This window comes from Esox lucius, chromosome 14 (genome assembly GCF_011004845.1).
Source record: "Esox lucius isolate fEsoLuc1 chromosome 14, fEsoLuc1.pri, whole genome shotgun sequence".
Classification (NCBI taxonomy): Eukaryota; Metazoa; Chordata; class Actinopteri; order Esociformes; family Esocidae; genus Esox; species Esox lucius.
The window spans coordinates 36,842,163-36,867,723 of record NC_047582.1 but is presented as its reverse complement, the minus strand read 5'-3'; the positions used below and the strand labels follow the sequence as shown (position 1 = coordinate 36,867,723).

The following is a 25,561-nucleotide window of genomic DNA, read 5'->3' as shown; positions in this document are numbered from 1 at the left end:
CTTCTTTCTGGCTACTCGACCATGCAGCTAATTTTTTTTCAAGTATCGTCGTATTGTGCTCCTTGAAACAACCACCACATCTTTTTCCAGAGCAGCCTGTATTTCACCTGAGGTTACCTGTGGGTTTTTATTTGTATCCTGAACAATTCTTCTGGCAGTTTTGGCTGAAATCTTTCTTGGTCTACCTGACCGTGGCTTGGTATCAAGAGATCCCCAAATGTTCCTCTTCTTAATAAGTGATTGAACAGTACTGACTGGCATTTGCAAGGCTTTTAATATCCTTTGCCATCTTTATAAAGTTCCATTACCTTGTTACACAGGGCTTTTGACAGTTATTTTCTGCTCCCCATGGCTCAGTATCTAGCCGACTCAGTGCATCCATGTGAGAGCTAACAAACTCATCGACTATTTATAGCCACATGTGTGGGAAAATCACCTTAAATTGCCATTTTCACCTTGTCACCTTGTGTGTCTGTAACAAGGCCAAACATTCAAGGGTATGTACGCTCTTGATCAGGGCCATTTGGGTGATTTCTGTTATCATTATGATTTAAAAAGGACCCAAACAACTATGTGATAATTAATGGCTTCATATGATCAATATTAAAAAATAAAAGTTTTTTTGCTTGATCAGTCATATTTTCAAAATAAATGCCAAAATGTCACAATTTCTGCCAGGGTATGCAAACTTATGAGCACAATAAGAACATTAGACTACATGTCTCATGTAGTCGAATATATGTTGTAGAATTGTGGCCTCATGTTATGGTCATGTCTTCTAGGAGTTGAAGAGTGTGGGCCTGGATCTTTCCCATGATGCAGCCGACCTGCCCATCAATAGACCCAAGAACCGATACACCAACATACTGCCCTGTGAGTCTGCACACTCAAAACAGTCCTAACCCCTATTGTCTAACTCCTACACTCTCATCTCTATTCCCTAACCCCTACACCCTAACGCCAAAACCCTAATCTCTACAACCTAACGCCAAAACCCTAATCTCTACACCCTAACGCCAAAACCCTAATCTCTACAACCTAACGCCAAAACCCTAATCTCTACAACCTAACGCCAAAACCATAATCTCTACACCCTAACGCCAAAACCAATAGTGGGTAACTGGGTTGGTAGTTTGTAGGCACTTGCATGGGTGCATTTAAAGAAGGCTTGCATGAGACAATGTGAAATACAGGAGAACATACATGAAAACAGGAGCTCATGCCGCATGTCTTTGTATTTGAATATGTGATTACTTAACAATTGTGCTTAAACCTGTTTTTTAAGGGATGCAGTAGGTAACAGTCATTACCAATAATGTAATACTTAGGTTTAACTTACAGCTAAGAATCTCTATCACTGATTCATTATTATTTCTTTAGGTTAATTTAACCGGTAATGATTGCAAACATTGATCATTGTTTATGTTAAGGGAACCGGTAACAATCACTACCATTGATTCAGTATAGTTTTTAGGATAGGATAGGAATACATTTAATGATCCACTACTATTGACTCTGTATTGTTGTCTTCTACAGATGACTTTAGCAGAGTGAAGCTTATCTCTTTACACAACGATGAGGGTTCTGATTACATCAATGCCAACTACATACCAGTAAGTACATAACTATATAGCAACTACAAACAGTACATAACTATATAGCAACTACAAACAGTACATAACTATGTACTAACTACACACCAGTAAATTCATAACTATGTAACAACAATAAACAGTACATTACTATATAGGGACTAAAAAAAGTACATAACTATGTAACAACTACACACCAGTAAGTACATAACTATATAACTACAAACATTACATACCTATATAAAAACTACATACAGAACATAACTACAACATACCAGTAACTTCTTTGCTATATAACAACTATATAAAGAACTACATTATATAACTAGTACATAGAGAACATAGACACACGGTCTATGCAGTGACAACCTGTTACACAGTCATGTTACCTTTTCCATTCCAGGGCTATACATCTCCAAAGGAATACATCGCCACGCAGGGTCCCTTGCCTGAGACCAGGAACGACTTCTGGAACATGGTGCTGCAACAGAAGAGCCACATCATTGTAATGTTGACGCAGTGCAACGAGAGGCGCAGGGTCAAGTGTGACCACTACTGGCCATTCACAGACGAGCCTGTGGCCTATGGCGAGATCAGTGTAGAGATGTTGTCAGAATCAGAGTCCCCTGAGTGGACAATACGCAACTTCAGACTGGGATACGTGAGTAACCGTAACCTACTATTACCGTAGTCTAGTTGACCATATATCACAAATACATATATTACTGTAATCTTGCTGACCAGACCCCCAAATTTTACTATGGTTTTAGCTAGCCTGACCTCAGAATATTACTGTAGTCTAGATGACCAGACCTCCAAATATTGTCGAGTCTGGCTTGCCAGTCCTTCAAATAATACTGTTGTCCAGCCAGATTCCAAATGGTATCGTAGTTTAAGCCTAGCTAGCCAGATCTCCAAATATTACAGTAGTCCAGCTGGCCAGACCTCCAAATATGAGCATAATCTAGCTAGCCAGATCTCCAAATATTACTGTAGTCCAGCTTGCCAGACCTCCAAATATGAGCATAATCTAGCTAGTCAGAACGTCAAATATTATGAACTAGCCAAACCTAAAAAAAATTGATTGATTTGACCTGTTGCCATTGGTCAAAGGAACACTAAAGAAAGAAAATATCAGAATAAGGCTGCATGTGGAAATCCAATCAAATTGTCTTTGTTTTGTGCTTCACTAAAAGTGAAATGCTATGAGTCCTTTTCTGTAAAAAAAAATATTATAAGTAAATTACATAATATAAAATGAAGGATATAAGGTATTAATACTAGTCATATAAATAACAATATTAAGGAATAAACCAAAAATATGATATAAATAACAGTAACTGTTATAGAGAGAGGCTCTAGTGTTCCAGGGGTATTTTTGGTTTATTTAAACCTTAGCAACTAGACTGACTGGCATCTAGTAGACTAACAGCATTATTCAAACAGATCATAGAAGTATGATATGAACTAGACAAGTCTTTCTGTCTGTTTGTCTGTCTGCTTGACCTAACCCTGTCTGTCTGACCTAACCCTGTCTGCCTGCCAGTCTGTCTGACCTAACCCTGTCTGTCTGACCTAACCCTGTCTGCCTGCCAGTCTGTCTGTCTGATTTAACCCTGTCTGCCTGACCTAACCCTGTCTGTCTGACCTATTCCTGTCTGTCTGTCTACCAGTCTGTCTGTCTGACCTAACTCTGTCTGTCTGTCTGTCTGACCTAACCCTGTCTGTCTGTCTACCAGTCTAACCCTGTCTGTCTGTCTGTCTGTCTGTCTGTCTGACTTAACCCTGTCTGCCTGTCTGACCTAACCCTGTCTGTCTGACCTAACCCTGTCTGCCTGCCAGTCTGTCTGTCTGATCTAACCCTGTCTGCCTGACCTAACCCTGTCTGTCTGACCTATTCCTGTCTGTCTCTCTACCAGTCTGTCTGTCTGACCTAACCCTGTCTGTCTGTCTACCAGTCTAACCCTGTCTGTCTGTCTGTCTGTCTGACTTAACCCTGTCTGTCTGACCTAACCCTGTCTGTCTGTTTGCAGGCGGATGTTTCTCAGGACGTTCTCCATCTAAATTACACATCCTGGCCGGACCACGGTGTTCCCACAGTCAATGCCATTGAGAGCATTCTTCAGTTTGTACACATCGTTCGTCAGCAGGCCAATCGCACCAAGGAACCTATCGTGGTACACTGCAGGTAACTACAGGGTTTACCAGGCACAACCACAAGGGTCTGGCTGTCAAGGCTGGTGTTACTCACAGTCCTATCCACAGTTCTAAAACATCTGGTTCAAGAAGAACATACTGGTTCCAAGGAGAAACCTTTTGGATTTTATTTAGTACCTTGGTTCCACCTGGAACCAAAAAAGATTTGTATACATGGACATCCAAATCACCCTTTTGTTGTGTTATAAAAAAAAAAAAAGGTATTGTCTGCAGCTAGAGAACAGCTCCTCTACAGGGCATGTTTATCCTCTGATCGGTGGTTTATTTTTTCTCCACAGTGCTGGTGTGGGCCGGACAGGGACCTTTATAGCCCTGGACCGACTGATGCAGCATATTAGGGAACACGAGTTCATTGACATTTTGGGGATGGTATCTGAGATGAGGTCCCATCGACTCTCCATGGTCCAGACTGAGGTACACTGTCCCACTCCTTAAAAACTCAGTCTGAGGTATTACACTGTCTCACTCCTTAAAAACTCAGACTGAGGTATTACACCGTCTCACTCCTTAAAAACTCAGACTGAAGTAATACACTGTCCCACTCCATAAAAATCTGACTGAGGTATTACACTGTCCCACTCTTTAAAAACTCAGACTGAGGTATTACACCGTCTCACTCCTTAAAAACTCAGACTGAGGTATTACACTGTCCCACTCCTTAAAAACTCAGACTGAGCTATTACACTGTCCCACTCCTTAAAAACTCAGACTGAGGTATTACACCGTCTCACTCCTTAAAAACTCAGACTGAGGTATTACACTGTCCCACTCCTTAAAAACTCAGACTGAGGTATTACACTGTCCCACTCCTTAAAAATCTGATTGAGGTATTACACTGTCCCACTCCTTAAAAACTCAGACTGAGGTATTACACTGTCCCACTCCATAAAAATCTGACTGAGGTATTACACTGTCCCACTCCATAAAAATCTGACTGAGGTATTGCACCGTCTCACTCCTTAAAAACTCAGACTGAGGTATTACACTGTCCCACTCCTTAAATACTCAGACTGAGGTATTACACTGTCCCACTCCTTAAAAATCTAACTGAGGTATTACACTGTCCCACTCCTTAAAAACTCAGACTGAGGTATTACACTGTTCCAGTGGTCTGAACTCACTTAAAACCAGGGCTGCTCAGTCCTGTTCCTGGGGAGATACCATCCTGTGGGTTCTTCTCCTATAGGTTCCCATCCTATAGGTCCCCATCCTGTAGGTTCTCATCCTGTTGGTTCTCATCCTATAGGTTCCTATCCAGTAGGTTCTCATCCTGTAGGTTCCCATCCTTTTGGTTTTCATCCTATAGGTTCCTATCCTGTAGGTTTTCATCCTGTAGGTTCCCATCCTGTAGGTTCTTTCCAAACCACATTTTGAAAACCTAGCTCTTCAGGAACCGGATTGAGCAGCCTTGCTGTATACTCAGTGTAGTTTTTCACTGGCCCATAGGAGTAAACCATCAATCAATCAAATGTATTTATAAAGTCCTTTTTACATCTGCAGTTGTCACAAAGTGCTTTTACAAAACACCTGGCCTTAAACCCCAAGGAGCAAACAACAGTAGTGTTGAATTTGAGTGTAAAGAAGGTACAGAAACTACTGTAATCGAGTAAGCCTCCCTTTTAAGATCACATCACAGATTGGAAGAAATCAGTACTAATTACACAATTCAGTGAACATAAAAACACATCTTGTTTAAGTCACTTCCTATATGATGTCACTTCCTTTAGGAGCAGTACGTGTTTATCCACCAGTGTGTCCTTCTCATGTGGAAGAAGAAGAAGCAGCAATCCATCACCAGCGATGTCATCTACGAGAATGTCAGCAAGTCCTAGTGACTGCCACCTGCGCAACGTAAGACAAGATCCTTAACATGTACATACCCTGTAAACAGATGGAAACACCTAGAGTAGACAGTGGTTCTCCAGATGGAAACACCTAGATTAAGACTGTGGTTCTCCAGAATAAATAAAATATATATAATGCTAAAAGATATTAAGGGAACATGTAATAATTACAGTATAGCACCAAGGCAGTTAAACTTCAGGGATTTCAATCTGTCCAGTCAGGAAGCATAAGTGAATGTGAATCAGTGTCACCTGTGCAAATGAAAGTGACAACAGGTACACTGGAGAGGCAACAGCAAGACAACCCCCAAAAAGGGAATGGTTTTGCAGGTGGTGGCCACAGACAATTGCTCTCTCCTTATCCCTCCTGACTGATTCTTCTCTAGTTTTGCATTTTGCTAGTGTCCTTGTTACTACTGGTAGCATGAAGCGGTACCTGCAGCCCATTCAAGTTGCACAGGCAGTCCAGCTCCTCCAGGATGGCACATCCATATGTGCCATCACAAGAAGGTTTGCTGTGTCTCCCAGTACAGTCTCAAGAGCATTGAACAGATACCAGGAGACAGCCATTACACGAGGAGAGCTGGACAGGGCCGTAGAAGGGCATCAACCCAGCAGCAGGACCAGTATCTTCTCCTTCGTGCGAGGAGGAACAGGAGAAGCACTGCCAGAGCCCTGCAAAATGCCCTTCAGCGGGTTACTGGTGTGCATGTTTCTGACCAAACTATGAGGGTGGCATGAGGGCCTGATGTCTTCTAGGGGGACCTGTGCTCACAGCCCAGCACCTAGCAGCTTGATTGGCATTCGCCAGAGAACACTAGAATTGTAAGGTCTGCCATTGGCACCCCATTCTCATCCGTCCCATGTGACAGATGTTAAACAGTCTGGAGACGCCGTGGAGATCGTTATGCTAACTGCAACATCATCCAGAATGACCAGTATGGCAGTGGGTCAGTGATGGTCTGGGGAGGCATATCCTTGGAGGGTCACCCAGACCTCCACGTGCTAGCCAACGGTAACCTGACTGCTGTTAGGTACCAGGATGAAATCCTCAGACCCATTGTCAGACTTTATGCTGGTGCAGGACAATAACCGTGTGTAGTGTGTAGGCAGTTCCTGGATGATGAAGGCATTGATGCCATTGACTGGCCCTCATATTCCCCAGACCTGAATCCAGTTGAGATCCAGGTCTGGGAGGAGATCCCCCCGGACACCATTTGCCGTCTCATCAGGAGCATGCCCAGATGTTGTTGGGGGTGCATACAGGCACATGGGGGCCATACACACTACTGAGTCACATTATGAGTAGCCATGATGAAATGTACGAAAGTTGGAACAGCCTGTGACTTGATTTTTGGTGTGAGTTTGAATCCAGCCCTTATCGGCTAGTGATTTTGGTTTGCATTTGCTTTTTTTTATGTCGTTTTGTCTCAATGATTTATGTCTCAATTAATTACACAATGTACAGTAAAGATTTGGATCTTTAATATATTTTGTTCAGACCCAATGTATGATTTAAATGTTTAAATTTAGCAACGTATTTTTTCAGACAGCATGTTAGCAGACTGTTGTATGAAAGGATAAGATTTGGTTTAAAGACAGGTTATTATTTTGTTTTAAACTAACACACCTTTTCACCTCTGACTGTTTTAGATGGCGTCATCATTTTGATTCAGGCCTCCGTTCTTCCACTAAGACACATTTTATCATCAATACCAAAAACAACAAGACAGACTCATCTGACAACACAAGAAGAATATCATCAATATGGTTTTAGTTCTGCAGGCATGGAACTAGCCTTTTCCACTGACTGCCTGACCGAGATGTCATCCTCTGTGAGGTGGATGTCATCCTCTATGAGGTGGATGTCATCCTCTATGTGGTGGATGTCTATCCTCTGTGAGGTGGATGTCTATCCTCTGTGAGGTGGATGTCATCCTCTATGAGGTGGATGTCATCCTCTATGTGGTGGATGTCTATCCTCTGTGAGGTGGATGTCTATCCTCTATGAGGTGGATGTCTATCCTCTATGAGGTGGATGTCTGTCCTCTATGAGGTGGATGTCTATCCTCTATGAGGTGGATGTCTATCCTCTATGAGGTGGATGTCTATCCTCTGTGAGGTGGATGTCTATCCTCTATGAGGTGGATGTCTGTCCTCTATGAGGTGGATGTCTATCCTCTATGAGGTGGATGTCTATCCTCTGTGAGGTGGATGTCTATCCTCTGTGAGGTGGATGTCTATCCTCTGTGAGGTGGATGTCTATCCTCTGTGAGGTGGATGTCTATCCTCTGTGAGGTGGATGTCTATCCTCTGTGAGGTGGATGTCTATCCTCTGTGAGGTGGATGTCTATCCTCTATGAGAATAGACATCCATGAGGTCTATCCTCCTGTAGTTTCAACAGAACAGACTGAGACTTGAGGATCCGGGAGGGAGGGGTTCCCTTGCGAAAGGGAAAGGACGTTGTTCAATGGGAAAATGTATCCTTTCTCTTCTCACACAGCAACGTACTGGACCTGAACTGAAGTAGAGATGGCCATGTCATAACTACTGTATCATTTAATTTGTTTTCTCTCTCAGGGTCAACTGACACCCAGCCACACATGCCTAATGCTGTCTGACTGTCTGCTACCTTCCTGTACGTCTTGTGAACAGTTACACTTCTGACCCAGGGACAATGTCTGACTGGAATGGTTGAATGCTAGCAGGCCTGCCGTGGTTTAACACTAGCAGACCTGCCATGGTTTAAGGTTTAAAGCTAGTGACCTGCCACTGGTAGCAGAAGGTTGTGTTTGACAGTAGTGTGGCAGGTATTCTAGTGTGTGTACATACTGTCCGATACACTTTGTTCATATCCTAAAGCTCACAGAGTACTAACCTTAGCGTTCACATCTCACAAAATCTCCTGCTGCAGATAGCTTCCATTCTGAACATGCTCTAGGATGTTGCACTGCCCCCTAAATGGGATCACCCACCTGGCTAGGAAAGACGCACCGCTTTTTCAGACTGACAGCTTGGAGGAAAGAATTCCCACTACCGCCATGAGAGACATGGGCTGTGGAATTCCAGTTCAGAAGCCAGACTGTGGCTGTGTTGTTGTGTTTGCCCTGGGGTGGTCATGTGGTAAGGACAGGGACAGCAGTGTGTCTCTCTGCCCCTCTGCTACAGCAGTGTCTGCTCTACTATGGAGAACTAACATTTCTGCTCTACTTGGTTATCAGTGTCTCTGCAGCAGGGTTTTTTAACCTACTCTGGATAGTGGGTTGATTTTTGGGGAACTGTTATTTATAAAAAAAAATGTGGTTGTATTACTGATAATGTTATTAATACTATAAGTATTACATACATTACACTCTGTTTATAATAATAGTAACTGGGATGTCTGTATCTACAACTTTCACTGAGAAAATATACATTGAAGTTGCAAGATGAGAAAGTTGTGCAACTCTACGCTTGTTAATCCTCCAGTATTGGAACGGAAAAGTGTGTAACCACTGCTGAAGTGTGGCCTAGCAGGCTGAAGAAAACTAGAAACCTTTTACACATCATTAAAACAAGCAATGTCTTAGTTCCCAACCCCGGGAACACCTGGCCTATCTGCATGGGGTACTTGAGAAGACATGGCTTACTGATATACCATACACAGCAGGAGGTGCTCCAGGGTAGTTGGTGGAACCACTGCTGTAGAACGTTCTGATTCATTTAAACACCTTGTTTACTAGGTAAGTGTTGAGACATGAACGATGCACAATGTAAATGTGCATATTAGAAAAGGCACTTCCTGTGTCCCCAAGCGATGTCACATCTGTGACATCACTGGAACAGCCAAACTCCAGGAGGAAGTGACTGGAGCTTGCACCTCATCTGAGACAACTAGACACCAGGGAAATGGAACAACCAGCAAATCAAAAAAACTGTATATTTAGTTCACACTGTAGCTCAGAATTACCCGGGTACATTATTATTGATGTCCATTATTATTGATACATTATCAATGTTCACTGTTTACTAAACAAAGGGATCACTACATTACCATTCAAAACTTTGGGGTCACTTAGGAATGTCCTTGTTTTCAAAAGAGAACCACATTTCTTTGTCCATTAAAATAAGACCAGATAGATCAGAAATACAGTGTTCATTTTGGTAGTGACCACTGTAGCTGGGAACGTGATATTTAATGGAATATCTACATAGCCGTACAGAGGCCCATTGGCCAATGGCACGTTGTGTTTGCTAATCCAAGTTTATAATTTTTAATCCTAATTGATCATTAGAAATGCCTTTTGTGATTATGTTAGCACAGCTGAAAACTGTTGTGCTGTTTAAAGAAACAATAAAACTGGCCTTTAGACTAGTTCAGTATCTTCAGCATTTTGTGGGTTTGATAACAGGCTCAAAATATCCAGAAACAAAGAACTTTCTTCTGAAAGGCATCAGACTATTCTTGTTCTGAGAAATTAAGGCTATTCCATCCAAGAAACTGAAGATCTCATACAACAATGTGTACTACACCCTCCACAGAACACCCCAAACTGGCTCTAACCAGAATAGAAAGAGTGGGAGGCCCCGGTGGACAACTGAGCAAGAGGACAAATACATTAGTGTCTAGAAAGAGTCATATCATAGGTCCTCAACTAGCAGTACCCGCTTAAATAGTACCCGCAAAACACCTGTCTCAACATAAACAGTAAAGAGGTGACTCCAGAACGCTGGCCTTCCTGGAGTTGCCAACAAGGCATCCCATTCGGTGAAGGGAGTAGTACACATCATTGCACGAAATCTTCAGTTTCTAGGCTATTTCACGCATGCAATAGCCTCAATTTCTCAGACAGACAACTTTCTTTGTTTCGGGACATTTTGAGCCTGTAATCGAACCCACAAACACTGATCCTGAAGACACTGAACTGGTCTAAAGGCCAGTTTTATTTCTTCCAATTAGCATAACAGTTTTCAGCTGTGCTAACAATCACAAAAGGGTTTTCTAATGATCACATAGCCTTTTAATCTGATAAACTTGGATTTGCAAACACAACATGTCATTGGAACACAGGAGTGATGGTTGCTGATAATTGGCCTCTGTACGCCTGTGTAGATATCCCATTAAATATCAGCTATTTCCAGCTACAATAGTAATTTTCAACAATGTCTACACTGATCAATTTGTTGTTATTGTAATGGATATATTTTGCTTTTCATTCAAAAACATTGATATTTCTAAGTTACCTCAAACTTTTGAACTAGTGTATATCAACTTGATTGTTAGAACAGTATTGGATTAGAAGTACTGGCCTTCCATTTTCATCTGTCTGTCCATGTATCTGTCTGTCCATTCATCTGTCTGTCAACTCCTTAGTGAAGAGGAGCACCAAGCGTTTACAGAGGTCAAGAGTAGCCACCCTTACCTCGCACAGACCTTGCATTCAATAGGTTTAGGGTTGCAGAAAATATTTTTACAAATCTACGGTTTTCCTGATATTCTGTTTGGAGGAATGTAGATTTCCTGATTTTTCTCTCCTGACTTTCAGAAAAACCTGTGAATGTGGAGAAACACTTTTGCACCCCTGCCACACTGAATATACTACTGACGACAACTACTCACTTTCTACATGCTAATACAAAGACATTCTTTTGGAAATGAACTTTGTTGATTTGTTTGCTTGTTTGTTTTTAACTGTAGTATTTAAATGAGCCAGAAGAAGCTTGTTTGTGTTATTTTCTTTCAATAGTTGCAGTAACACATCATTTTGAAGGTGTTTATGCGTCTTATCTTAGCAACATGGCTTCTTAAAGGGAAGGGTGTTAATGTATGGTATCTTCTTGCTGCAGTAAAAAGGATCAATCTGCAGAGGCAGTCAATCCCTCATGTGGTTTCTTTTGGGGTGGTGCATTATGGGAGCCAGTGTGGACAGAGTGGCGCCTGCTGTTACCAGGACTACAGCACCACAGACATTAGTTAGAAACTGTACATGTTTTCCAGTTCTTCTCAGTGTGTGTCGGTCCAGTCAGGCTTTTCATTGGTGCCATTCTTGTGTGTTGTGTCACTTAAACTAGAGATGATCTGCTACTATGATTATCAACACAGAGTTGTGATGTACGTGTGTGTATGTTTGCAAAAAATAAATTGTTGCAATATCAGTTGTTGTGAGGCAGATTGAATGTATGCTGACTCAGATAAGTGAACTAAATACTGAAATGGAAAAATCAGAATACAAAGGGTACCATTTTATAGTTACTGTGTTTATTGCAGAATTAACATATTTATGTGAAAAAGGCACCATGAAAATTACACGCAGACAATTAGAAATATACAACAAACAAAAACCTCCCCCAAAACACAATCATTATGCAGATTATTCCTTGATTGACACAAAGTTTTCTGAGGGAACAATAACAACATAGAACAAGATACTCCATCAAAATTAATTTCATATTTATATTACATCTACATTTTAATGAATTAACGGAAGTGTTTAGCATTGAAGACATTTACACAGAGGCCATGCAGCCTGGGGTCTGGCAGAGCCACTAGGTGTCCATATGGGATCTAATGATGTTTCCAATCCATGGACTTCTGGGTCAATACTTCTCTGGTTTCCCCAAAACTGCCCTCTCATTTCCCCACAATGAGACCTCCCAGATCTACAGGATCAGGCCAGCCGGGGGCTGAATATTACTCCTTAGAGAAAATAATCTGCCATACAAAAGCAAAATGATAGAAATAAGCAATTGCATTGACTAGTAATAGTATACATGTCATACAAGTGAAGTGCAGGCATTTCTAGTGCTAATATATTGAATTTCTAGTCCCTCTAGTGGTCGAATCAGGAACAGCAGGAATAAGTCTCCAATCTCATCAGCGCAAAATAGTGCTTCGCCCCATCACGCTGATGGACCTAATACCAATGTATTATGGTCTTGTGGAATAAGAAAATGCTCTTGGTCCTGTTTTTTGCTACATTAAATTGACATCAAGACCAGTTCAAACTACCCGTGACCTGAAAGGTTCTGTGGAAAAAGTAGTCTTCCGAAACTGAAGATAAAAAGACAAACTGATTAAAGTGAATTTGGCCATGATAATATTAATAGAAATACATTTCTGTGGAGGACTGCGGTGAAGGTCGCTTAGTTTTATCTTTGCTATACATGCTTGGCCAAGTCTTCCTCAAACACATAAAAACTTGCTGTGCTCATGGATGATTCTGAGAGATTATTATTCTATGTGGTCTCAATATATTTTCACTGCTACTGTGCAAAACTGCATACAGACTAATCTATTTAGGCTGATGTTTGAGTTTCTTCTTTATCATCTCTGCAGAAACAATTAGTAACACTAATGAACTGAGTGCAGTAACAAGATATAACTATGTAGAAGCAGCAAAACATAATGTACATAATATTACATTTAAAATTAAAGTACATTTTATATGATGCATCATATGGAAGACAGAACTATAATTAACCTCTAAACTCTGCATGTATATCCAATTAATTAGATCAAAGGTAATTATTTGAAGATATCAGTTTGGCATTACCATAACAAAAAAGGTTTACATAAATATGACATTCTCTTTGCCAGCAAACCAGAAGATTTGCACAATAATAATTTTATTTAACAATTTTTAATTAATTACATTATTTATTCCTGAAATACTTTCATCAGAATCTAGTCACAGAACAGTGGGTATTTTGGTTGAGGCTGATTCTCTGTCCACTGAATCAGCAATCTTAATGCCACTTTTACGCAAAAACGTGTTAATCACATGATGTGTCAGACAGACAATAAGTTATTTAAGATGTGTTTCCTAGGTCTGACTAGGATCTGGCATTAAACAGCGCCATCCGCTGATCATTGTCACAAATCAAGTCACCTTCACTTCAACACACTCCAATCAGAAGTACTTTCATACACTAAGCTGTTGGTGGAACACAACTCTGGTCCAATCAGAAGTACTTTCATACACTAAGCTGTTGGTGGAACACAACTCTGGTCCAATCAGAAGTACTTTCATACACTAAGCTGTTGGTGGAACACAACTCTGGTCCAATCAGAAGTACTTTCATACACTAAGCTGTTGGTGGAACACAACTCTGGTCCAATCAGAAGTACTTTCATACACTAAGCTGTTGGTGGAACACAACTCTGGTCCAATCAGAAGTACTTTCATACACTAAGCTGTTGGTGGAACACAACTCTGGTCCAATCAGAAGTACTTTCATACACTAAGCTGTTGGTGGAACACAACTCTGGTCCAATCAGAAGTACTTTCATACACTAAGCTGTTGGTGGAACACAACTCTGGTCCAATCAGAAGTACTTTCATACACTAAGCTGTTGGTGGAACACAACTCTGGTCCAATCAGAAGTACTTTCATACACTAAGATGTTGGTGGAACACAACTCTGGTCCAATCAGAAGTACTTTCATACACTAAGATGTTGGTGGAACACAACTCTGGTCCAATCAGAAGTACTTTCATACACTAAGCTGTTGGTGGAACACAACTCTGGTCCAATCAGAAGTACTTTCATACACTAAGCTGTTGGTGGAACACAACTCTGGTCCAATCAGAAGTACTTTCATACACTAAGCTGTTGGTGGAACACAACTTCATGCTGAACATTTCCCATCATGCTGTGAAAATTCCTGACGACACTGATCTTCCTGAAAGACAATAGTTCACCAGATATTTTTGTAGTGTCCAAAAAACTCACATCCCGCAGCCGGGATGCTAATCGTTTACCGGTTACCATAACAATGTGGGGCGGTCCAGTCTGACGTTTTTAGTTTTTTATGGTGATTGCTCCAGAAGCTCCTGTCGTCGTCTCATGATCTCAGTGAACTGGGCACGCTCCGTGGCTTCCTGGAAACAGAAACCATGACAACAAAGAGGTGTGGTTATAAGGAAGGTGGGTGTGGCCTGGGGGTTCAGTGGCCACCGCCCTCATCAAATGACTCCACCCCAGAGTCACAGGCGGAGACGGACAGCTTCTCCTGACGCCTCCTCATGATCTCCTGCAACTCAGACCCGGAACCTCTCTGAAGGAAGAGATAGAAGGGAGGGAAAACATTGAGGGGGAAGGAAAAGAACAGACAGAAACAGATAAAGGATGTTAGTGTGAGGAGATGTCTCCAACAGAGGAATTCAGCTGAAATTAAACAGTGTCCTCATTCCCCTCCAACAGGCCGAACCATAAAGGTATAAACACTAGATGAACAAAACTGACAACTTGTGTTTCTAACTATATTACTATACTCAGCAGATAAGGATGCTGACAAGCCTGGAAGTCTTCGCTAGTGGACTATGTAAATAGAAATGGTTCAATAGGTATATCATGATACAACACTTGTGATACTGCATTCTGGGATACTTCATAATTGTGGATATCCTTTATCTGGAGGGCAAGGGATCCACTGATGTGCCTTATAGTTTAAATGTGTAGGGTAGCCATCTCCCAAAAGACTGACACACATCTAATGCAGGGGGTGAAGAGAGCAGACTTAAAATCTATACGGTGGGTCAGCAGGGGTGATGTAGGATGACATAACCAAGATGACGTGTCATTAGGGGTAACAGGTCATTAGGGGTAACCTGTCAGGAGTAACTTGTCTGTAGGAGTAAAGTGTCAGTAGGGGGTAATGTATCTGTAGGGGTAACATGTCGGTAGAGGTAATGTATCTGTAGGGGTAATGTATGTGAAGGGGTAATGTGTCAGAAGGGGGTAATATGTCAGTAGGGGTGAACATGATGATGTCATGTGGAGTGGTTTTAAGACAGTTTCTACATCTAGAGAGGTTGAGGCCAAGCTGCTAGATGGTGAGAACTGAGGATGAGAACAAATCCAGACAGGGACACACCAGGGTTTGGTGGTTGGGCTTATGGTCACTCAAACCATGAGGGTTAGGTAACACTTTATTTGAAGGGGCGTGCATAAGAGTGACACTGTCATGATACTGTCATAACCATGACATGACACATGAAGGAATCATTTTGAACGTTTATGAATGTTGTCATTAGGTGTCATTCGGTTGATTATGTCATTTTTTATGCAAGGTTGACATTGTTTGGGATGTCTTTGTTATGACAACTTGACATTAACTGAGACAACATAACCTGCCAATGTCTTTGATATGACAACTTGACATAAAATTACATAATCAACCGAATGACACCCAATGACAACATTCATAAATGTTCATAATGATTCTTACATGTGTCATATCATGGCTATTACAGTATCATGACAATGTCATGTCACTCTTATGAACACCCCTTCAAATAAAGTGTTACACAGTTATCTACAAGGGATCTACTGTAGATTATTTTGGGCACCCATCTGTTGGCCAGCTTCAGCTCCAGAAAATGTATGATACAAGATGTGTATCTGATACCACTGGATTGTCCATGTTTAACCGTGAAGTGCAGTTTCATCAGGATGCTAGAACCCACTGTGTCTGTCAGTAGTGAGATGTTTGATTATTTAGGTGTCCAGAACAGAGGATGGATAAAACAGTGAAGTGCAGTTTCATCAAGATGCTAGAACCCATTGTGTCTGTTTAAGTGGTGTCTAACATACAGTTGGGTGTGTATAACAGGTGTGTTAAGGTCCTGACCTACAGTAACATTTTCAACAGGTCTGTGTAAAAGTTGAAGCAGTGACTAAATGAAGGCTGGCCAACAGTGGAGCCTAGAGCTATACCCACTACAACAGTACCTTAGTGCATTTAGTCAGAAGACTGCAGGGTCAGAAGAAGACCTGCAGGAGAATAGACAGACCACACAGAAACCACACCTTGCCAGAGCTTAAAGTGAAATAACCCTAAAGACAGAAAACCCACTGCACCCTCAAGTGAGACCACATAATGTTCTACCTTTTTACATAACATTTGGGCCTTCTAGAATACATTGTCAGGGTTATATGACTACATCAAACACAATAACAATCAGTGGTAGACCAATTAAAACAAGGGAAAGTTACCGTCCCGACAACATGAACCACACTGGAAGAGGTGGTGGAATGTCAACAGATCTCCTAAAGAATGAGCACCTTAACATACTGAATGAAATAATTTCAAATACTGACATATGCTTAACAGAAAGCTCACCATTTAGCTGCCTTTCATTTAGGTAAAATTGCCAGGGGCAAGATTGCTACTGTAAAAGCTGTAAGCCTAACTGAGCATACTCAACTCATGCTCATTCTTGTTCTACTTTTACAATCTTGAGTTTAGGATAGTGCATGTGTCACCTTATATTTATACCCCACTGAATCAGAGGCGGAGCTTATCTTTCACTCACATTCACCGAATAGTTTTAGCAAGTTAAATCTTGCATCCTAACGCTTGTTATTATGATACAGCAATTTGTACCTGTAGTTACAAGGCCTCACTGTCAGCTGCTATTGGATCATCACTGTCTTCCCTCATTTCTTATTTGATGCTATCATGCCACTGTCATTGTATCAGCAGCAGAACCATATCCCCAATGTTATGCTAATCCCTATCCCAAACCAAAGTATTTTTCTAGGAAGGTTCCAGCCCAATCTTTTACTGGAATATGTTACCAAGGTTTAATATTATTCTTATTGTCTATATTTAGATCTAATTTTGTACTTTTGTAGCTTATTTTGTAGCTATATGTATATTTTCTGTCCTTGTTAACTCTCCCTCTCCTTTCCTGCAGGCTGACAGTTCTTTTCTCTACTGGTCCAGAGCAAAATGACTAGCTGCTATCTGACAAAAAAGGTCTGTTGACAGTGGAATGACAACTCTATTTAAACAACTCATTTACATCATGTTTTTAGAGTTGTGTACAGAAAATGAGGGCGTAACACCACTCTATGCTACTGCGTGGCTTAGTGGTCAGAGCAGCAGTCTCTACACACACTGTGAGTTCAGCCTTTTTGCCGGACTGAGTGGAGTTAATGGTTATGTTGTGATGGGCGACGTCTACAGTAACCGACATGTCTAACATCATAAATCGCAAGTGTCTGACTGTGTGTCTCTCAGGAACGGCAGTTTAGAGTGAGGGCAACGAAACATTGGTCTCTCCCAACTAATGTGCTTGACAGAACTTGAAAAAAAAATATCTTGAAAATTGCGAAATTCTTCAAAAATCGCAAACATCTGACAAACAAGCAGTATACATATTTTTCGCACCACCATGTTCTTTGAGTTCTATACAGACAATTGGTCTTTTCGTTTCTGTTCCTCTACTGGCAATTTTTAAGTTTTTATAGAACGAGGGAATATAGTTACCTGAAACCAAATCATTACGAATATTTTAAATAACTAGTTGATATTAATTGTTTCCATTATAGGTACTGTGCAACTATTAACTAACCGTCTACATTAATCAGTCTCTTATTTAATTTGATACAGAGTATTGGTCACTTCTCCCAACAAGGTTGGCATTGGCCCATTAATAGCTACACTTCAAACCCGCTCCCTCGTTCACCACAGTCACTTCTACACACAGCCCGGCCCAACTAGGCTTGCTTAGTTTTCTTTAAAGAAGATTGCATGACGGAAAAGGGTGGAGACCCCTGCCTAAGACTCCACAAGACCTGTTTTTTCCTTCTATCACGACTTCGCTGATTACTACTTCACTGAGTAAAATGTAGTTACAAATACTGGGTTGTGTGGTTGTCCCACCTGTCCATTTAAAGATGAAGGTAAGACATTCCATATAAGAGCATCTGTTTAAGTACTAAACTTTATTAATTAGACTTCAACTACAGTAACTCACAAAAGTGAGTACACCCCTCACATTTTTGTAAATATTTGAGTATTTACCTGCTATAGACAACACTGAAGAAATGACACTTTGCTACAATGTAAATTAGTGAGTGTACAGCTTGTTTAACAGTGTACATTTGCTGTCCCCTCAAAATAACCACAGGACATGATTCCAGTAATCCATGTTTCTATTCTGCTTGTCTTAAGCAAACTGTTTGCAGGCTTTCTTGTGCATCATCTTTAGAATAGGCTTCCTTCTGGGACGACAGCCATGCAGACCAATTTGATGCAGTGTGCGGCGTATGGTCTGAGCACTGACAGGCTGATCTCCCACCCCTTCAACCTCTGCAGTAATGCTGGCAGCACTCATATGTCTATTTCCCAAAGACAATCTCTGGATATGACACTGAGCACGTGCACTCAACTTCTTTGGTCGACCATGGCGAGGCCTGTTCTGAGTGGAACCTGTCCTGTTAAACCACTGTATGGTCTTGGCCACCGTGCTGCAGCTCAGTTTCAGGGTCTTGGCAATCTTCTTATAGCCTAGCCTTCTTTATGTAGGGCAACAATTAATTTTTTCAGATCTTCAGAGAGTTCTTTGCCATGATGTGCCATGTTCAACTTCCAGTAACCAGTATGAGGGAGTGTGAGAGCGATGACACCAAATTTAACACACCTGCTCCCCATTCACACCTGAGACCTTGTAACACTAATGAGTCACATGACACCGGGGAGGGAAAATTGGGCCCAATTTGGACATTTTCACTTAGGGGTGTACTCACTTTATTTGCCAGCGGTTTAGACATTAATCGCTGTGTGTTGTGTTATTTTGAGGGGACAGAAAATGTATACTGTTATACAAGCTGTACACTCACTACTTTACATTGTAGCAAAGTGTCATTTCTTCAGTGTGGTCACATGAAAAAATATAGTCAAATATTTACAAAAATGTGAGGGGTGTACTCACTTTTGTGAGATACTGTATATAAGCAGCACTTTATTTGTCTCTCCCCTGAACAGGAGCCCATGTGGGACATTTCACCCAGCTCTGAACACCCTGCAGGACATTTCACCCAGCTCTGAACACCCTGCAGGACATTTCACCCAGCTCTGAACACCCTGCAGGACATTTCACCCAGCTCTGTAAACCCTGCAGGACATTTCACCCAGCGCTGAACACCCTGCAGGACATTTCAGTGTTCCCCACTGGAGTCGGAGTCAAGGCCCGAGCCGTCTTCGGAGGGGAATGATCTACAGGCATTTTCTACCGGTGGCCTTAAAAAACTTGAAACTTCAGTCATCGGCGATTCCATTACACGCAGTATTAGACTAAGGAATCCGCCGGCAATCGTACACTGTTTACCGGGGGGCAGAGCCACCGACGTAGCCGCAAATCTGGGGCTGGAGGTAGCGAAGTCTAAAACTGGCAAGTATAGAGAGTACAGAGATATTGTTATTCACGTTGGCACCAACAACGTTAGGATGAAACAGTCAGAGGTTACGAAGCAGAACATAGCATCAGCGTGTAAATTAGCTAGAAAGATGTGTCGGCATTGAGTAACTGTCTCTGGCCCCCTCCCAGCTAGGGGTGGTGACGAGCTCTACAGCAGACTTGCGCAACTCAGTCGCTGGCTGAAAACGGAGTTCTGCCCGTCGCAGGAGGTAGAGTTTGTAGATAACCTGATCTGCTGAGGAGCGACGGACTCCATCTAGGAACATTGACAGGAGTCTCACTCCTATAGCCTTAACATGAGATAGGGTGCAGGTCAGGCTGCAGGCTGTTAGCCAGCCTGTTAGCATAGTGGAGTCTGTCGATAGCATAGCCAGAGTAGTTAGTACAGCTTTACCTATTGCCACTGTGACTCGTTCCAGGCTGAGAAAAGTTAAACAAGGTAGTGCTAACAAAAACAACCTTATTAAGATAAAGCCTTCCTCCACCTTGGTCACAAATACAAATAAAAATGACTGTATCACCTCGCATCTCAAAAAGGGACTCCTAAATGATAGATCCCTTGCTCCAAAGGCAGTTACAGTAAATGAATTAATCGCTGATCATAAACTAGATGTTATTGGTTTATGTGAAACGTGGCTAAAGCCTAATGAATTCACTGCCTTAAATGAGGCCTCTCCTCCAGAATTCTTGTCTAACCTTGTAGTCATGGCAGATAGTATTCACATTTTTGGCGATTTCCATATTCATATGGAAAAGTCCAATGATCCTCTTCAAAAAGTCTTTGAAGCCACAATTGACTCAATGGGTTTTATCCAACATGTCTCAGGTCCAACACATTGCCACAATCACACCTTAGATTTAGTCCTGTCACGAGAAATAGATATTGTAGATCTAATAATTTCCCCCCAAAATCCTGGATTATCAGATCACTGTCTTATTACATTTACCGTTAAAACAAGAAATCCACTTGCTCCGCAAACAATGAGTTTCAAAAGCCGTACTATGAATTCTTGGACTACAAATAAATTCGCTATATAAGTTCGCTCATTAATGACAGAGTAAATAAATCTGTAAATGATCAAATCGAGGATCTAAACTCAACACTGCGAAATACATTAGACACAGTTGCAATACTAAAAACAAAAGAAATACGCTACAAGAAACTTGCTCCCTGGTACACAGACAATACTAGAGCACTTAAGCAAGCCTCCAGAAAATTGAGTTCTAAACCCACAAACTCTCAGCAAGACCCAATTCCAACAGAATTACTTAAGGAGCTATTTCCTGTGCTAGGTCAGCCAATCCTAAACATAATAAATTGCTCCCTTTCCTCCGGATGTGTACCAAACTCACTAAAAATAGCGGAAATTAAGCCTCTTCTAAGAAAATCTAATCTGGATCACGACATATTAAACAATTATAGGCCAATATCGAACCTCCCGTTACTCTCAAAAATCTTAGAAAAATGTGTTTCCCAACAACTGAATGCCTTCCTAAAGAAAAAGAACATTTATGAAATACTCCAGTCCGGTTTCATATCCCATCATAGTACTGAGACTGCACTCGTGAAGGTAACAAATGACCTTCTAATGGCCTTCAGACAAAGGTTCCGCATCCTGTTGCTTCTTGATCTTAGTGCTGCTATTGACACTATTGATCACTCCCTTCTCTTAGAGAGACTGGAAACCCATATTGGGCTATGTGGACATGTTCTAGCCTGATTTAAATCTTATTTATCTGAAAGATATCAGTTTGTTAGTGTGGATGGCATATCCTCTGACAAGTCAAAGGTATGCTTTGGTGTTCCTCAAGGCTCGGTTCTGGGCCCATTATTGTTCTCACTATATATGCTCCCTCTGGGCGATGTAATCCGAAATCACAATGTAAACTTTCACTATTACGCTGATGACACACAGTTATATTTCAATGAAGCATGGAGAAGCCCCTAAATTAGCTACTTTGGAAGCATGCGTTTTAGATATTAGGAAGTGGATGACAGAGAATTTCTTGCTCTTAAACTCAAGAAAAACAGAAATGCTCGTTTTAGGACCCAAGAAACAAAGAGCGTTGTTAGCAGATCTCACTGTGAACCTCGACGGCTGCATGGTCGTATCCCAAAAAACTGTAAAAAACCTTGGAGTTACCCTTGACCCTGACCTCTCCTTTGAAGAACATATAAAATATGTCACAAGAGTTGCTTATTTTCATCTTCGAAACATTGCAAAAATTAGAAACTTTCTATAACAAAACTGATGCAGAAAAATGAATCCATGCTTTCGTTACTTCTAGACTAGATTACTGCAATGCTCTTCTCTCTGGTTGACAAATTAATAAATAAACTTCAATTAGTGCTGCACACGGCTGCTAAAATCCTAACTAGAACAAAAAAATGTGAACACATTACTCCTGTCCTAGCGTCCTTACACTGGCTGCCTGTTAGGGTTAGGGCTGATTTTAAGGTTTTACTGTTAACCTATAAATCAATACATGGACTTGCTCCTACTTACCTTGCTGAAATGATCCAGCCATTCATACCTACACGTAACCTACGATCGCAAGATGCAGGCCTTTTAATTGTACCTAGAATTTCTAAACAAACAGCTGGCGGCAGGGCCTTTTCTCATAGAGCTCCACTACTGTGGAATGATCTGCCAAATAAGGTTAGAAATGCAAACTCAGTGCAAACTTTCAAGAGTCTACTAAAAACTCATCTCTACAGCATGGTTTATAATTAGGTGTAGCCTGGCCCGGGGGCGTGAAGGTGACCAGTAGGCTTGATACTGTCCACCCTTGCTGTCTTGCCAGGTGGGCTCTCGTCGCCACTGGGATGCCCTCCCTCCAATGCCTTTTGGGGGAAGAGTCACTGGGTTGTTGTTGACTCTCTGTTGCGCACTAGTGCTGCTGGCAATACTCTGCCCTCATTCAGGGGGGTTGTGGTTGGTGGGTGTCCCTTTGGTTGATGCCTGGCAATGTGGGTGGATTGATTTCCTGCCTGTTGGGCCCTGTCCGGGGCCTCCCCCGGGTAGGGCCACAGTGTCGCCGGACCCCCCTGTCTCAGTTCCAAGGTGTTACGCTGCTATATTATTGTGCTGGGGGATATGAGGAATGCACTTTCTAACTTTTCTCAGTCTCCTCCAGTTTTAAATTTACGAAGCAGAACCTGTTGAGTACCTGGTTTGGGGGGCCCGTTGCTGTCCCTGTCCTTGTCCACCTGGTCATACTTTTGACCTAGTCTAGAATCAAATAGACTCTGGATTTAGCCAAGATACATTTATTTATTATTCCAATTGGACTCTTAATATCTCACCCGGCACAGCCAGAAGAGGACCGGTCACCCTTCTGAGCCTGGGTCCTCTCTAGGTTTCTTCCTAAAATTCGGCCTTCTTAGGGAGTTTTTCCTAGCCACTGAAATCCAACACTACTGTTGTTTGCTCCTTGTGGTTTAAGGCCGGGTGTCTCTGTAAAGCACTTTGTGACAACTGCTGTTGTAAAAAGGGCTTTATAAATAAATTTGATTGGAGGAGATCCCCGGGGAAGACCTAGGACACGCTGGAGGGTCTCCTGGCTTGCCTGGGAACGCCTCGGTGTCCCCCCGGAAGAGCTGGGGGAAGTGTCTGGGGAGAGGGAAGTCTGGGCATCTCTGCTTAGACTACTGCCCTCGCGACCCGACCCCGGATGAAGCGGAAGAAGATGTATGCATGTATGTATGATTGATTGATTGCAGGACATTTCACCTAGCGCTGTACACACTGCAGGACATTTAATCCAGCTCTAAACATATAAAGCCAAAAGATGGGGTGCGTAACCACACAAATATTCAACATACACTTTTTCCTCTGCTACATAAGGTGAGCATTTGCAGAATTTATAATATTTATTAAGTTTTGGCTATTGGTAACTTAATGTTGTTGATAGCAAATACTGAAAACATTTATCACTTGTAACTCGACATCACAAAACTAGAATAAACACGAGTTGAGTATGCTCCTTTTAGCACTAACCTAGAACAGTTTGTCAGCTAGCTAGCTGCATTAGACATCTCTGTTCCAGCTAGCTAGCAGCGTTAGCCAGCACTGTTTCAGCTAGCTAGCAGCGTTAGCCAGCACTGTTTCAGCTAGCTAACAGCGTTAGCCAGCACTGTTTCAGCTAGCTAACAGCGTTCGCCAGCACTGTTTCAGCTAGCTAACAGCGTTCGCAACAAAAACCCACCTCCAGAGCAGCCTTCTGGACTGTCACCTGACTGAAGACCCTGGCTCCGTCTTCTGGACACACAGTCTTCAACTCCTCTTTATTCAGGGAGAACAGCTGGGCTCCAGTCAGAACACCTAGACTAGTGATGGTCCTATGATATGAGATGGCTATCAGTAATATAGCAGGTAAGTATACTAAGAACACATTCTTATTTACAGTAATGATCTGATTAGTGTTCTGCTTAAGGACAGAGCTACCAGGTTTTTCACCTTATCAGCTCTGGGATTAGAACCAGTAACTTTTCGTTTATTTGCTCTTGACCACTAGGCTACCCTGCCGCGCCTACATACACAGAGCTGAATCCTTTGAGCTCCAGCCAGGCCTTGACCTCGTCAGGTGAGGAGTCGTATGTGATGTTGACGGATGGGAGGGAGGTGCTGCGAGGAGGAACAGCAAACTTCTTGTTGGCACTGCGACCCAATGTCAGGCGGTGCATCAACTCATCCTGAACCTCCTCCATGTTGGACTTCCTCCCTGCAGTTTTACGGTAGAGGAGAAATCAGCCACAAAGAAGGAAATACTACAGCAGAAGACAAATCAGCTACCAGGAAGTAAATATAATGGTACAGCAGGAAGAGAGACACCTGCAAAAGGAATCCTAGACATTCATTGGTTAATGACTGGTCATAAAAATATGGACATTCCTTTCAATTTCATATTCGAAGAGCAATGAAGTAAATCTTATTCCATCCACTAATGACAGATCCGTGAGTCCTTACTGTTAACAAGCAGAGGTTTCTGGTTGGGGTGATCTCTCATGGGGACACCTCCTGGGAGGCTGCCTGTCTCACTGCTGGTGTTGCTGCTCCGACGGCTCGCGGCGCTCAGTGGGGGATAAGGAGGGTCGGCGGGAGGAGGAAGTGGAGGGGTGGGGAGCCTGGTGGGTGCCGGGGTGGGGGCTGGGGGGGGGCTAGGGGCTGGGGGCACGGGAGTTGCCATGGGTTTAGGGACGTAGTCCGTCCGCTGTTTCTGAATGGACAGAAGAGACAGTAATGATGACTAGAAACCTACATGACCCCTGACCCTAACTTGACACCTGACCCCAACCCAATCTGTACTATCCCTCCTGAAATTAATGAAATGTATTTTAAAATAAAGTTTTTACATCCGCAGTTGTCACAAAGTGATTATGCAGATAGATGGCCTGAAAACTGACCTTAACCCTGGACTGTAATCTTGACCTTTAGTCTGACTATACTAACCTTACTGATCCCATTCTCAAACATCACCAAAACACTCCACTAATGTTTATCAGATGTTGCATAATTACCTCATTCAATTCTCCCAGTAGTTGCTGCATGAGGAGAAGGAAAAAAAGAATTGAGGTGAAAGTGATGTGCTGTTGTTTGCTTATTGCACCACAAAGACTGAGACAGCAAACTTTAAATTCACAGCAAATCCATAGAAATTAATTAAATACATAAGAACGCTAAACAGAGAGAATGTACAGGTAGGGATTCTGGAGGA

General features: G+C 42.1%; 2 protein-coding genes across 13 annotated transcripts in view; one reads left to right on the top strand and one right to left on the bottom strand.

Moving 5' to 3' along the window:
* ptpro (protein tyrosine phosphatase receptor type O) overlaps positions 1-9,891 on the top strand; it is a 57,604-nt gene extending 47,713 nt beyond the window's left edge. For 2 of the 3 annotated variants that reach the window (XM_029125226.2, XM_029125225.2), the window contains 7 exons: positions 783-873; positions 1,537-1,613; positions 1,996-2,253; positions 3,626-3,780; positions 4,088-4,223; positions 5,537-5,660; positions 7,307-9,891. In XM_029125226.2, coding sequence (XP_028981059.2) covers positions 783-873; positions 1,537-1,613; positions 1,996-2,253; positions 3,626-3,780; positions 4,088-4,223; positions 5,537-5,641 — 822 coding nt within the window. In that variant the 3' untranslated portion in view covers positions 5,642-5,660; positions 7,307-9,891. The remainder of the gene's footprint in view (positions 1-782; positions 874-1,536; positions 1,614-1,995; positions 2,254-3,625; positions 3,781-4,087; positions 4,224-5,536; positions 5,661-7,306) is intronic. The other variant, XR_004576793.1, reaches the window with a different exon arrangement.
* Positions 9,892-11,870: 1,979 nt separating this feature from the next.
* Positions 11,871-25,561, bottom strand: part of eps8a (epidermal growth factor receptor pathway substrate 8a) — a 74,929-nt gene continuing 61,238 nt past the window's right edge. For 7 of the 10 annotated variants that reach the window (XM_034296933.1, XM_034296934.1, XM_029125098.2 and 4 more), the window contains 5 exons: positions 25,365-25,388; positions 24,814-25,063; positions 24,385-24,568; positions 24,053-24,185; positions 11,871-14,691 (listed from right to left, as the gene is read on the bottom strand). In XM_034296933.1, the coding sequence (XP_034152824.1) occupies positions 14,581-14,691; positions 24,053-24,185; positions 24,385-24,568; positions 24,814-25,063; positions 25,365-25,388 (702 nt within the window). In that variant the 3' untranslated portion in view covers positions 11,871-14,580. Of the gene's footprint in view, positions 14,692-16,161; positions 16,410-24,052; positions 24,186-24,384; positions 24,569-24,813; positions 25,064-25,364; positions 25,389-25,561 lie in introns of those variants that run through there. The other 3 variants (XM_034296940.1, XM_034296936.1, XM_034296941.1) reach the window with 3 other exon arrangements.